General features: G+C 27.6%; 1 protein-coding gene across 1 annotated transcript; it reads right to left on the reverse strand.

The window, feature by feature from the left end:
* Positions 1–4,495: 4,495 nt before the first annotated feature.
* LOC112692181 lies at positions 4,496–15,123 on the reverse strand. Its single transcript, XM_025566751.1, has 6 exons — positions 14,987–15,123; positions 10,057–10,324; positions 9,811–9,995; positions 8,593–8,788; positions 4,775–5,194; positions 4,496–4,732 (listed from the first exon to the last, which is right to left on the reverse strand). The coding sequence occupies exons 1-6, from the start codon at positions 15,121–15,123 to the stop codon at positions 4,496–4,498; spliced, it is 1,443 nt and encodes a 480-aa protein (XP_025422536.1).
* Positions 15,124–16,380: the final 1,257 nt, after the last annotated feature.

The raw sequence follows: 16,380 nt of genomic DNA on the forward strand, positions 1-16,380 counted from the left end.
TTTTCATGTCAACGTTGAAAATGGTAACGATATGAAGTAAGGTCAAGGTAAGCTTTTGGAGAGGAAACGAGTTAGAATATACAGGAACGAGGATAATACAAGTTTTTATAAATTACTGAGGTATTTCTGTGCTTAGATTCGGTTCGGTGCAATGACCACAGAACTTACACAAAATCGGACAAAAATATACTAAACTTAAACCTATGGGTTCATACTGTGCCTCCATCAAAATATGTTCGGATAAAAAAAAAAAATCAAACGGTCTGTACTCAGTACCGACAGTACCAGTAGAGCAGTTTTGGGTGTAATCGATTAGTTAACGATTAAATTACGTAATCGATTACAATTAATTTATTGAATTATATTGGTTATTAATCGTTTAATAATTTTTTAAGGTAATCAGTAATCATGATTATATTAGTGTTAATCATTATCGTCAAAAATATCAAATGACTACAATTTTGTATTAGGTAATATATTATACTCGAATATTATTAAAATTAGGGATTTACGAAATGTTATATTATATTATTATATTATGTTACATTTTAGAGCCACTAATTACCGACCGATAGCTACATTTATTTTGTACCTATGTTCCTATTACTCTTGTATTAAAATCAAATATATTATTATAAAAATCTTATGGTTTTTACATTATTTTTTTTATACTTATATTGCCATTATTCAATCATCATTACAGAGATATCAATTTTTCTAAATTTATTTGATTGATTATAATAAAATTAATGTAATTATTATATTCACTTTTAATTTCTTATTGAAAAATAATACTTTTTTTTATTGTTAATCATTATTTTTTCCATAACATTTAATAATTACGTATATTATAGTTTAATTTACTCTTTATTTATTTATTTTTTCAATATCCTATTTATTGTTCATAAGTCTAGTACATAAAAAATACACTACATTGGTCAATAAACTATATATTTTTAAAATTTTTATCTCAAAATATATTTTTATCTCATAAATAGCTATTATTCAGCTTTAAACCGTTATTGAAATATCATTAATCATTAAGATTTGTCATGATCGAAAATTAACATATTTTGTAATCGTATTAAACACTATGATTACATTATTATTATACTTTAGTAATTTAAAATAATTTGATATTGTGATTATTGATTACATTTAATTACCTTATAGTTAATAACTAAAAATTGTAATTGTAATATTTAATCATTAATCAAATTACGATTTTTACCCAACACTGCAGTAGAGTAGAGCACAGTAGTATAATGTAAGTGTTTTTATGTTAGCTTTAAATGTATTTTTATTGTTTTGCCACACCAATGTTTAAACTTTTTGGTCTTAATTGAAAAAGATTCCTATCAGTGCGAGTTTTTAATAAACAAATTTATATTTCTCCATGTTTTTAACAAAAAAAAATAAAAAATAAGTTTCACGATTTAAAAATTTGTTATAGTCCCCATGGCCACCAAAGTCTAAACGGCTATGTTAAAATCATGTGATGAAAATGGTAAAATTGTTAGATACTACAATTTTACCGATAGTTGAATCAGAGCCTTAACTATGGCGGGGCGAGTGAGGCACTTGGCCTGGAGGTCGCAAAAATATTAAATAATTAACTCATTTTAAGAAATATTATTTTTTGTTTTGCTAGAAACCTAATTATAATTTTTCAGATTTTTCCGAATTGTATTATACATATTAAAAGCTGTGAATGTGACAACCCTACAACCTAGGGAGCGCAATGCTTCAGTTCAGCCTCAGGATAAAAAATGTCTCGGTATGGCTCTGAATTGAATTCCGAAAGTCTGAGCGACCTCGCAACTAAGCACTCCTTTATATTCAGCACGGGTGATTGCAGTGATTAGGTGTGGCCCCACTGAGAGCGATTTACGTTTTTGCGTTAGCGCTGTTTTGCATTTTAACAATAGTAGGTACGTAATTCATATCTGTTAGCCCCATTGGGTCTGTGTCGCGAGTGGATGTAGTGGTACACACGCGACAATCGCTGAGAACAAAACAGTTCGATATTCTGCAATTAATCGCTGTTAAAATGTTTTCCGCGTTAGTTCTGCGTCGTCTCCGTATGGGAAGGTATTGAAATCCTAGACGCCCGAACCAAAACAATTTGGTCCATAATCCAAAAATGTTGGGCAAACATAGAAAAGGATTTTCACACGAACGGTAATTTAATTCGTTAACTTATACATATTCAAGTTTATTGATTCTCAGATGTCTTCACTAAGGTATTACTCTCGATAAAATAAAATATTTGTTCAAAAATTGAAGCAGAACTTCCAGCAGGTTCGTATCACCAGCACGACTATTTTTGAAAAATGTTGTACAGTCAAAATAAAATTTCGTACACCCACTCAAACCCAAGAAAATTCGATTTTTCTATGGTCGTCACATTTTATATTGTGCCTACTACCTATATAGCCACAATGCTGTACAGTTATATCGAATTACTAAAATAATGTAACATAAGTTAATAATAAATTTTTAATAAGTATCAATAAACTGAGTTTTACTTTCCCCGCACTATACCTCATAATAGTAAATGGTCGACTAAATGTAAATGAAAATAATTAAAAATACAAAAACCCCAATTTCTGGTTAGTGCATGTAGCTTGTATTATTTGACTAGATGTTTTTTTTACACACAGTAATTTCCGAAAATTCAAATGAATATTATGTTTGACAGTCGATTAGTGTGATCCAAACTGAGGTTACTGTTTATGATATATACTTACTAACTTTTGCTATCTACTCAATTAATATCATAGTTTTGTTTTATTTTTATTAGATTATATAAGGTAAGTAAAATTTATGTATATCATAAGTTATTACGTTTCTTTTAATCTTATTATCTTACTTGTATACAGTATAATATACGTATTTTGTCAACTTAAAATAATATGTTCTATTAGAAATGGCGAATGAAATTAGAGGAAGGAAACCTAAAGCTATTAATGATATCATAGATAGTGAAATAATGAAATTAGAGATCAGATTGTCCTGGAAAATAATAGTTAAATAAGTTAAGTTAAATAGTTTTATGATTTTTATATATTTTATTTGGATATGTTTATTCTGGCGATTATTTTAATTAATTAATTAATTAATAATATATTATTATTTTTACATATTTTTCATTTTAAATAAAACAAAATACCTACTTAACGTAAACTAACCTCTTCTCTAGCACTACATCTACTTTTTCCAAAACTTATAATAAAAACTATATTATGTATATCACAACCCAAGAAAACATTAAAGCTACCAATTAAAGTAAGTATTGTAGTTGATTAATAAAAAATTAATTAAATACATATAAGTATTACATTGTATTAAATAATTTGTACATATACATCACAATGCTGCAATATCCACCAACAATACGATAAAGATAGATGCCTATAGTTACAAATAATAAATGTCAGAACAGAAATAATGCATAATATAATTGAATAGTTTGGAATTAAAATATTAAAAAGGTTATAATTTAGGTTAGTGAACGAGCTACATTTTCCAGTATATAACCAGAACGCGCATCGAAAAATTGGGTTTTTTGTGTTTTTTTTTTTTTGTGGGGGTACAAGATTTTGTATAATATGTCTAAGTATAAATATATATATTATGTCTCTTGTTTTTATTAATATAAATAAATAACTAGGTACCAATAAACGAATATAAAAATTAAAAAATATAATATTGTTATATTTTACAATTAAATACATCCTTTACATCCATATACTTCAAACTTTCACTTTAGGCGTATCTGCCATTTTTTTAAAAAATATCATAAATAATTAAATAATTGTATCACCTACTTATTATATTAATATATTTAAACATGGATTCATTAAAAAAAGAGTTTTAAATTAACATTTCAATTTTTTATTAATGTAATTAGGTACATCATCAATATACAAGTATATGGCGTGTCAATAAAATATCATGAAAAAAATTAACGCACGACTAAGTCTGTGGTAAGTATGTACCTATACAAGGCAGGTACCTACACCACGGCTATCTTATAGATAACAAAAGTTAACAATTATTAATTGTATAAGGGTACTTACTACTTAATAGATTATAATGGTAAAAGGTATTCTGTAATCCGTAACACTGACCTTATGAGAAAATTGTATTAACTAAATAAGTATTTTATAGATGATTGTATAATTATCAGGTTTGGGTAGGTGTACAAAATTTTGTTTTGGTTGTACAAAGTTGTACAAAAAAAATTACACAATACTGTATAATTTAAATCTAAATTTTACAATAATTGGTCAATGGCCATGCTAGGGATATGCATCTCCAGCACGGCCATAGAAAAATCGAGTTTTATCAGGTTTGGGAGGGTGTACAAAATTGTATAAAAAAAAAGTACAAAATACTGTCAAGGTTTAGTACATACTATTATTCAAAAGTGACCGTGTTGATGATATGAACCTACTTCTAGCCGAGAAAAAAAAAACTTCACGTATATACATCATCGTTCGAACGTACGACGTCGTTCAAGATTGTCCTGTGTCACGTGGAATTTTTCCATTTTGAACTCAAGTTCTACAGCGTTAGGGTCGGTGGCCGCCAGGATTTTCGCTTGCCTGTTGTTGTAGCCGTCCAGGTCGTGGACCACGAACTCATCCCCCTGCTCGGACCCGGTGGACATGGACTCACCGGCGACCGCTTCCTCACTCTCCTCCGCCGCTGCCGTCGTCGCATACAGCTGCAATGGACGGTCCGCTGTCCGACCGTCGCGGCGGCCAACGTTGTCTTGGGTCCATAACACCCTGTATAGCACTTCGTCCAGCCGCCGCTCGACCGGTATGAAGTACGCGACCAGTTCGTCCACACTGATCGGTGGCCGTCGGCCTCGTCCGGATGCGTTCGCGTCGTCTTCCCCGTCATTGGCGGCGGTGTCTCCCGCGATGAGACCGCGGTCCAGGGTGTCGCTCGCGTCCATCATCAGGTCACGCATTTCGTCCACTGCCCGGCACGTCCTCCGCCATTCGGCCGCCATCAGTCGCGATGCCCTACACGCCTCCCTCAACAGCGCGCGGCCGCTCTTGTACGCGCGCACCAGGCTTGCCAGCTGTTCCGTTTTCGCGGCCCGCATGTCGGACAGTACGCGCGCCCTGTCTACCACCGACGTGCGCGATCTTTCGATCGCGTTCTCAGCCTCCGTAACCTGCGTGCAACAACACCGCAGTGTTAGAAATAAAGTCACACGTTGAAACGCACTGCACCCAGGGCCGGATACCGGGAATTTCTCGGTATGCCCCGTGTTGGAGCCACTTTTACTCGTTGGTAAGTTTTTTTTTTTAGGTTTATTGGTTTAGGCTCATTGTTTCGACAAACATAGACGCATTTTATAATACGATTGTATTAGAAACTGGCTAAAATTAAATAAACGGTCTTTTAATTTTTAATAATAATATTTAGTGTTGAAATTTTCAACATAATATACAATCATTTTATATGAAAATAAACGTTTTTTTAGGGTCATTTTACACCATTTGATACATCTAATTGGGCTCCCCCCCTCCCTGTAAAAATTTCTGACCCAGTCCGGCCCTGACCGCACCCCTCTCCGATGGGCCCGAACAAGTTTCGCTAAGGTACGGTGTCAAAGCCGCGGCCACACTATTTTCACGCGATTCCTATGCACTGGTATCCAATGAGCGATTGTGGCTTTGCGAAAAGAATTGGCTGCTGCGACGCGCGGCACTACCCGATCAAAAGTAGTGTACAGTGACAGTCGCTAGCAGCTTTTGTATTTTATATTGTACTGTATTATATTTTAAATACCATGGCCGAATCGTAAAACTTTGCTAATGTGGTATTTTTGTCCGAACAAGAGGAAATATTAATTGAAGAAGTACGTAATAGTCTTGAACTTTATGATTTGTCAAAATCAAGCCACAACGACATAATTCTGAAGTATGATATGTGGAAAAATATTTCCATGAAAGTTTGAAGAACTGGTAAGTATTTTTATTTAGTTTAAATATTAAATTATTTTATTATCTACATTTAATGTTTACTGTATAAAATAGTTACAATAAAAAACAGTTAACATAAATGTAATAATTTATTAATGTTAACATAATTGACTAAATATGGGTAATTACTAGGCCTCGTATTTGTACGTATATAGTATATAGGTTATATAGTGTATAGGTACATTATATATACAAGTAAATACATATTTTTGCTATGATTGATAAATTAATTTACACTAGTGATAAATTAGTTTCAAGTGATTTTCAATAAAATTAGCATTATTTAGTTTTACATATTTTGTCAACAATTCTTGTTACTAATGTTAACAAATACCATTGATTATAAACTATGAAATATTTATAATCAATGCTAATACATATCTATATCAAATAATACAAACAAATTTTTATGAAATCTGAATAGTGGGAAAATGAATAAACCGTGAACACTACAAATTTTCTATTTGTGTGTATAGGCATGCTGAGTTATTTTCAGAAATAATTATAAATAATTGTAAAGAGAAATCTATAAATTATTCAAACAAAATTTCAATGTACTCGTATATATTTTAAATTATTTCATTGATTAAAATTATTAATTATATTAAATGACTGTAGATACAAGATATTTTTACTGAATTTTTGTTCAAATATATATTACTGTTAACATAGGTTTGCCAAATTGAATGGTTCATAGTATAAGATTAGAGATATTTCAAATAGGTGGTTTAAATAAAAATAAAATATGCCTAATTTCTATATATCTATACAATAGTAAAATTATTTATTTCAGTCAACGATTGCAAGAGGCGATGGAAAAATATAAAAGAAATAAAAGAAATTTAGGAACAAGAGAATGGATTTTGATAGATCGCTTATCATTTTTAAACTCCGTGGATAATGAGCGAAGGTAAATAGTTATTTTTAAAAACATGTTTTACTTAAACTAAAATTATTATTTTCAGTTGTAGGTATAGTCCTTTAAATATGCAACAATCATAGTTTCATTAATATTTTTAGTTCTACATCTAACATTGATACGCCACCAGATAACTAGGTGGAAGTGTTGGTATTGACGATAAGATTCATGTCGATGATCAAATAAAGACGACAATGTTGATTTACCAGAGTGCTCATTTGCGGGTAATCGTATTAAATCAAAAACGGATAAGCTGGTTGTAATATTAAAAAATAAAAAGGCACGATAGAAACATCATAATTGAAAGTATTCAGCGACAAAACGAAGAACTTTTAAATGCAAGGAAAAATGAAGAAGATGACACCGATTTATTTTTTAAAAGCATATCTATTAAAAGCTGTAAAAAAAATTACCGACAAAAGGCATTAATGAAGCTAAAATGAAATCACTTATGTTTATAAATAAACTTCAAGGAAAATATGCTATTTCTCCTTAAATAACTAAATCTAGTTTTTTTTCCTTTTCAAAAATCCCAACAAGTCAACAATATTAGTACGGAATTTCTAACCCACAAAACATATCGCCGATTTTATACTCCGATTCAGACCGTTCTTAAACTTCATCGTCTGCTATTTCAGCAATCAACCCAGAAACCACAATTTCATTGTTATTAACGATATACGTATCGACCATATTGAATACACCACACAGAATAAATAGGTCTTTACTGAATTAGTTCTAAAACTACACCATTTTTTTTTTACGAGCCGCAGTAGGCAAGTCGAACCAGTTAGTCGCAGAAATAGCCACAGCTTGGACACCGTACCTTTAGACCAAGGCTATATCTAGACATTTATTTTTTTGGGGGGGGGAGGTCCATAACATGTATATTGTAATTTTATTGAATTTAGATTTTGGCTTCTGATATTTGGTTAAAAATAAGACAGAAAAAGATTTAATCTCCTTTTATTAAAATATAATAAAATTAAATAAACAAAATTACTTTGATACTGAAGAAATTTGGGGGGGGGATTCCAGACACCTTGGACCTCCCTCTCCAGATACGACCTTGCTTTAGACTATCGTGTCCATGAAATCTTGATTTTTATTGAACAATTTTGTCCCTCGATTTTTATTGATTTCGTATAATTTTATCGTAATTTCGTCTCAACGAATTCTAACACGTAACAATTATTATCAACGTTAATCATGTTTGTTATTTGTTTGTTTTTTTAATCATGTCTTCGGTTGTCAACAAGACTACTTCAATCAGAAAAAAATGTTTTAAAAAATGTCTTAGTTAATTTTTAACTTATGAGATGTAGTAAAATTCCGTGATTATCTAGAGTCGTAAGTTTAATAATATAGGAGTAGAGAAACATTTTACAGTAAAAAATTATTGTATAATAATAATTTTATTTAAGATTTTATTTTTTTAAATTTTTGAACGAGAAAATCGAACAATTTCATTTTTAATAAATTTTGTTTAACGAATTTATTTTAATTTTTATTGGAATAAGATTTCGTTAAAAACTTGTGCAGTAGGTATAACCTATTATAATTATTATATTTACATTTGGATGCTGAAACAATGAACACAACTCGATGATTGGTTATTGTAGATTAATGTTACCAAGTTTACTTTAAAACAATAACGATACTCACGTGTAAATCAAGTGCTATTAAAAATTCAAACATGCTTTGGTTATCAAGGTCCATCTTTATAATTATTTCCATAACTTTTTCTAAATTTTGCTCGTCGGCGATGTAAATTAAATATTTAATAAATTCTTTCGCTTCAGCATTTAATGCAGACAATTTGGTATTCTGTTCAATAAATTTCTCAGGTTTTTTCGATTCTCTTTTTTTTTACTACACACGTGTGTATTAAATACATTAAATGCACATATATAAAGACATATTAAAGTAAATGTCTATATTACTAACAAACATTTTAATAAGAACAAGACAGAAAAATATGGAATAACAAAAGTTTGTTTTTTTTTTTTTTTAATAAAACGATATATACAAAAAACACTATAACTAAACACTAACTAGGTATAATTAAACACAAACTACTTACATTTTTCTAATAAATATTCAGTCATAGTAATTTCTTCATTCATTTGTCGCTTGAGAAGGGTTATATTTTCTTTTTTTTTTTCAAATTTAAGATTATTATTTTTTAAATGTATTTCCAGACGTTCTTTAGCATTATTTCTTGATCAAATATAAAAGTGAAATGAAAACTTATTTAATTATTGGATACTAAAAAATAAGTTTATAATTTATTTAAACCCTACATTTTTGATAATCGTTACACTATGTATGTAAATGGATAAAATAAGTATACATAAACAATTTTTCCTGCATTTAAGCATATGCTTGTATATTGTTCATCACATATATCATTAAATAAAATATTTATAACTTGATAAAAATTTATTACAAAAAATATGTTTATAAATTGAAAGATTTTTAGAATATAAAAATTATCATTAAATAATAATAGTTTTATTCAATTTCCTTATTTTTTTTTAGAATTATATGATATATTTTTATTCGATTGTAATAACACTTTTTTTGGTTGGTATTAATCAATTTAAAAAAGATAAAATTATAATCATATAATTACTCTATATATTTATATATTTATATGAATAAATAATGTAATTGATATATATTTTTATTTTTATAAATAAAAGTTGTTCTCTTTCTCAATTAAATTTTCACTCTTATGACGTACAAATAAAAATAAAAATAGAATTTACGCTCGGGCATAAATCTCCGGTCCCCCCCCCCCCCCATAGCTTTGATCCTAATTATGTAATTAATGAAAATAAGTTATTTTTAATATGTTATTAAGTTACTAGTGACACGTACCTTTGCTTTTGAATTTTCTTTACTTCTTCACTGAGAACAAATGATATTCGTTGTCCTTTATCCAATTTATACATAAGTGAATTGTAAGTCATTTTTACTTGTTGCAATCGTTTCAAAGCCGATTCAGCTTTTACTCTTAATTGATTCTGTTCATTGATCAATTTGTTATATTCGATATTCATATCCTGTAATACATTGAAAAGTATATGAATAAACATTACTAGAATAAATAAAAAAAATATTTACACCAAACACTATTTTTTTGACATTTCCCATTTTAATTCGGTTTTCGGGTTTATTTTGTCCAATTTCCAATCGGAGTATTTCTTTATCGATTTCCATTTCGATTTTTCTCTCTTCGTTAAACTCGATTTCGCTCTTTTTAATTTCCCGAATTAATTGTGCAAATTTTGCCTTGTACTTTTCACCATCCTTTACATTTTTGTTGCAAGTGATCGTTTTCAATTTGATCTCCAAGTTGTGGCGCTCTTCTTTCAACAACCTTATGGCCTTTCTGCCCACCACACAATACAACGTCATTAACTCTCAGGATCGAAATTAGGTACCTAAGTGGTGTGTTGATGTCCTCAGTGTTAGGTATAAATAATTTAATTTTAAATTATATTAATAGGTACATTTATTGTATTTTTTTTAACTATGTGAATGAGATAATAGATAAATTTAAATGAATTATTCTTAATAATAGATTCCTTCAAACAGTCGACTCTCGATAATTTTAAATTTTCGGTTATTCGAAATAATTTCTCGTTCTCTTAAATTGTCGTAGTAATTTGAGTGAAAATAATGCATTTAAATACACTTAGTTATAATATAATTCGTAGTAAAGTTTTAGGGAGAACTATCTGCCAACACGCTATAATTTGCAGTTCCATCCGTTCAACACTCGGTAATTCAAAATGTATTTACCAAATGTGTTTCTTGTAACCTCGGACACGGACGTTTCGGCGTGGCCGTTTTAATAAATATAATTTAATATAATAATATATAATTATAATATAAATATAATATAATATAATTATAAATCATAATTATTATTATTAAATGCATATTTATATCAAATTTAATATATTATGTTCAATAATTTATGACAACTTATATTTTGAGCTATGCCCTTTAAAAAAACTAATTATGGTTCTATTTTCATAATCGTTGACAATGGTAAAAATTCTTTTGTCGACATCACTAATTTTTTTCTTTTTTTTTTTTTTTGAGGACTCTTACCAGTTTGATGAATTGATGAAAAATGCAATATAGCTAATATATACACCATAAATCATGGTCCATGATACAATAATATACATAATTTTGTATAGTATAATTTATTTATTTTCATATATTTTAGTATTTCACTATTATAATAATACTATTATATTAATATTATAATATGTTCATACAGGTGGCATTAATTTTATTTAAATACACCAAAACCGTCATACGCCAAAATGATTTCACTCCAAAATGGTCTATGCCAAAAGGGCCACGCCAAAACGGCCACGCCAAGATGTCCTAGACCATCGTAACCTTATAGTTACATTACAATTGTATATAAACATAACTCATTATTATCTATACCTATTAAATTATTATCGTATTAAATACAATTAAATTCATAAATGTATCTAACTTAATCGTATCTAATCGTAGTTCAACTTGTCAAAAGTCGACTATAAACTTATTTAAGTTTCTTTTTGTCGGTTGCAAATTAAAGTTCTTTAGTAATGAGTGCACCCAATTGTAATAAATACACGTCTGATGATTTTGAAGAAAAAGCGATTGAAACTGAGGAAAAAGGTGACAAAAAAAAAAAAAAAAACTAGGTAGGAACAAAACAGTAAAATTGAACACAATGGGTTAGACCAACGTTTTCTAAACTGTAGTCCGTGGACCCTTAAGGGTCCGCACGTATACCGGAGGAGATCCGCAAACAAAAATTTAAAATATACAAAGTATTGTTATTTATTAATGTTTTTTAATTTTTATTTGTACTAAGGGGTCCGCAATCATTTTTATTATCTGTAAGGGGTCCGACAGAAAGTTAGACAATGCAGAAGGCAAAATTTGCCCGTGAGTGGCCTCTTACTAAAATCAAAATTAGAATCATTCACCGAAGGATTGAATATTGCCATTTTTCTCAGCTAATAATGTAAGGTAAAAAAAATTTAAAAAAAAAGATTTGGTATTTTTTTCAAAAAAAAATTTGTAGTAAATGTTTTAGCGTTGACGATAACGTGTGCACATAGTGACATCGTAAACTTTCAACTTAGTAAAAAATTATGAATCATGAACATAAGCAGAAAATTAATGAAATTTGTGAGGGGGCTGAGCATTATTTGATTATTACATCTATAGATACCACTGTGCGTAATTATTTATTTCAACAAGGCAATTTACGAAGTTTTACAATTTGACATTTTTAATCAACAATTTAAGCAAAAAAACAATTAGGTGCCTTATCTTAAACATTTTTGGAGTAGATATTCTAACCAGAAATTATTAATTAATTAAATCAAACAACCTATACGATTATTACTACATATTAATATTACATTAATTGCGATCGTTCCAAGTCATAACAAGAAGTTTGTTAAATCTTACGAATTTGATTTAATTTTTATCATAGAATATTTTTTTTTAATTCAGTTATTAAAAATGCATTTTACAATTATAATGATTATTGTATTTTTAGTCACTTGACAATTTTTAGGGCTAGGAGACTAAGACCTGTACTTCATATTTCTGGGAGGCTTAGTCCCCTCAACCCCCCTCCCGATTTCCGCCTATGATCATAAAACGTGTTCAACACAAGTTCCAGATGAGATCGTTTTGTTTTTCAAATGTTTACCGGATGTTGCTATATATACTCTTTGACGTCAAGATTTAGGACAATATATTAAGCATTGATGAAAACATTGAAAATGACATGGACCATTAGCTTCTTGTAATTTTGAATAAATCCAGTTCATCATTAGAATATTAACTTAACTTTTAGTTTCAGTCAAATTTGGTGTTGAAGTTTTTGAAACTTTATTTACTTTAGAAAGAAGTAATGAAAAAATTAAATTAAGTTCAATGGAGCAGAAAAAAATACAGATTTTTTTCGAAAATAATCGTCTTGATTTTAATTACAAGTATATATTATAAAATTTAATAGGTACACATGACGTATATATGTACATGAATACATTTTAGATATAATTAATATTATAATAATATATTATATAATATAAAAATATAGTACACATAAAGGCAAACATATTTTATATTTAAATTTTAAAAAACAATATATAGTGATAAATTATCACTATATATTATCACTGATAATACTACAAAATTTGATGAAACATTTAATTATTAAAATTTTTTTTTTTTTTGATAACTGAGTAATTAATTTTTTTTTGCTCTTTTAAGATTTAACTCAACAATTCGACTACTCTCAAATTACAAATTTTCTCAAGATGAATTAATAACAGAAATATAATTGTTAAAAGTAGATCAGACTGTACTAGTTGGAAATTCATCAATGACATTATGTGGGTGAATGTAGTGCATGCAAGAAAATGAAAAAAACAAAATATACACGGCTTTTAACGCAGTAATTCAAACATTTTCTGTAATGCCCGTGACAAGTTGCTCAGGTGAAAGAGTGATTTCTAAATCGACTCAAATGAAAACGAAATTAAGGTCAACTACTAAACAACATCGATTGATATATATATATCTATATATGTCGAACAGGAGTGATGGTCAATGTTGAAACTACTGAAGTTATAGAAAAATTCAAAAATATTGTACCATTTCAAAGGTGATTGTTATTATAAGTTACCTAATACAGTAAATTATTATAACAAATAAATTATATTAGTTTTGTTCAGTCTATTTATTAATAAATATAAAATAATAATCGTATAAATTAATATATTATAAAATTAAACAATAAATTATTGTAATCAATATTTACGTATTATATAGTAATATAACCTATATTGTATATAACCATATAGGTCAATATTATACAATTAAAAATAATATTGATTAGTAGACAAGTGTTAGATGCTTAAAATATTATAATTTTATTGTATTTTATATATCTACCGTCTTATTGAAGAAAATTATGAGCTAAAAAAAAATGCATAAAATAGGTTAATTTGTTTATAGCCTCTTCTCTATACTATAAAAAAATAACTACAAAAAAGGTAAGGCACGCTCAAATATAAAAACTTTGTGTACGCCTATGAAAATATAGACTGTATTCGTAGGTAATATGTAATAATAATAATAAAAAAAATATGTAATAGATAAATAATAAATTAATTAATTAATATGAGGCTATATGTAATATGAATTATTAATTGATAATTTATACATGATAACACGATAATCATGAAAATGTTTTAAATATTGATCAGTTTAAATAATAATAATTATTATTATAAGATCGTTTATTTCAATATTCAAAATATATTATCTAGATAATTGTAGTATTCATTTTTATCTAAAATACCTAGGTGAAATAAATCTAAGTAATACCTAACACTGAGTAACTATTTGCCACTTGATGGGAGGTTTTGCGAACAGCAATTTATGATAATGGCTATTTGATTGTTTATGATTATAATTTTTAAATCTTACACAAACCATAATACAGTAAACCAAACAATGCAGTATAATAAATGGACATTTTCTTTTCTTTTGAATTCAAGTGGGTAAACAAGAAAATTTCAAAATTACTCGAAATATTTATTAGCTATTCTAAAAATGCAATTGCCTTTTGTTTTTTTTTTTTTTTTGTGTCAATTGTCCATTGTCTTAAGACCATATGGTTTCCCCATTCTCTACTTTTAATAAATGTTGGTAATTTAAACTATTAAATGTACCTATAACATTTTTTCATTAATACCAACTAAAATTCAAATAAATAATAAAGCAAGAATTATTCTGAAAATATGCATAAATATTTTAACTAAATAGTATTTAAAGCAGTAGACTTAAGTATAATAATTATACTCAATATAACAATTATTGTCATTGATAAAAAATAATTTCACGAAACCTAATTTGCTATTTGATTATAATTCAAAATAACGTATGAACAACATTGATTATATTAAATATACTAAATGTGGTTATAAAAATTAATAAGCGTTATGATTCTTACTCTTGTCGATTGGCTGGATTAGCGTTGGTTCGCTGTTTTTTAATTTTATTTCTTTTGTTAATATAATCATACTTAAGTAAGTCAGCTTTAAGTATTTCACTGGTATTGTCTTCTTGGGGTATTATATTATTTACCATTATGTCATAGTGTTATAAAAAGAACAATGTACGCTATGAGAACTACAATGGTTTTTTTAAAAACATAAACTTCATATTTGTTTACATATACACTTTATATTGTTTACTTTTATTATAGTAACCAACCAATATTTGTTTCTCTCTCATAAATAGTTTACAGTTTACTAACAAATAGATTAAATTTTTACTCATTACAATATTTTTTTACCTTCTTTAATTCTGTATAAATTGCATTAACATTAAAATATGTATATTTTTTAAATATTTACCGTCATATAGATAAGGCACTACAGATGGCATTTAAATATTATTAAAATTATAATATATTATTACATAATATTAAGCAGCATATAGTTAAAGTGAAACTGAAATAAATGGTTAAAAATGTTTTTATTATACACACTCACACACACACACTTATGTGGTTCAGATAATAATTGAATCTAATAAAAATAAGATGATAAAATAATAAATGTTGTACATGCGACGAAAAATTGATTGTAGGACCGATTGGATTCAATCCGAGTAACAATTATAAAATATAATATTAAGTTCATTCGATATTCGACGAGTAATTTTTAATGGGTGACGACCAGTCTTGTAAAAAATACTTTTGAAAAAGTATTAAAATACTAATACTAGTATTCGAATAAAATAGTATTAAAAATACTTATAAAATACTATTATAAAAATGTATTTCATGAATACTCACTAAATATTTGAATACAAATACAAGTATTTTTTTTTAATTTTATATTATATAATATTATAGTTAACCATCCCCCCCCCAAAAAAAAAAATTGTGTCTATGCCACTGATTATATATCAGTTTAGGTACCTATATTATGATACTAATTACTATAGATTTAACAATTTGAAAAATACAAAACATGTCTGACTATTTAGAAGTCATGTTCACATATTTCATTCACATATTATATATATCTACTAGTATTAATACAATTAAATGACAAAAAAATAAATAAAAAATGGTGTTAACTATTAATATAGAACTATTTGAAAAAATTTCTTTAAAAATTACAATAATAAACCCATATAAAATTGGATGTAGCATTTTTTAAATTTTTAACATTGTTATATACTACTTTTTCTGATATACAATTTTTTTGTGTTTATAAATTGAATCTCATTAATATAATGCTTTCTTTTTATATAATTATATTATAATATAACCTAGATAATGAGATAAAAATTTATCTTTGATACTTTATATTCGTGAAATTAATAAACATGAAA

This window comes from Sipha flava, unplaced genomic scaffold (genome assembly GCF_003268045.1).
Source record: "Sipha flava isolate LNK unplaced genomic scaffold, YSA_version1 71_pilon_pilon, whole genome shotgun sequence".
NCBI lineage: Eukaryota > Metazoa > Arthropoda > Insecta > Hemiptera > Aphididae > Sipha > Sipha flava.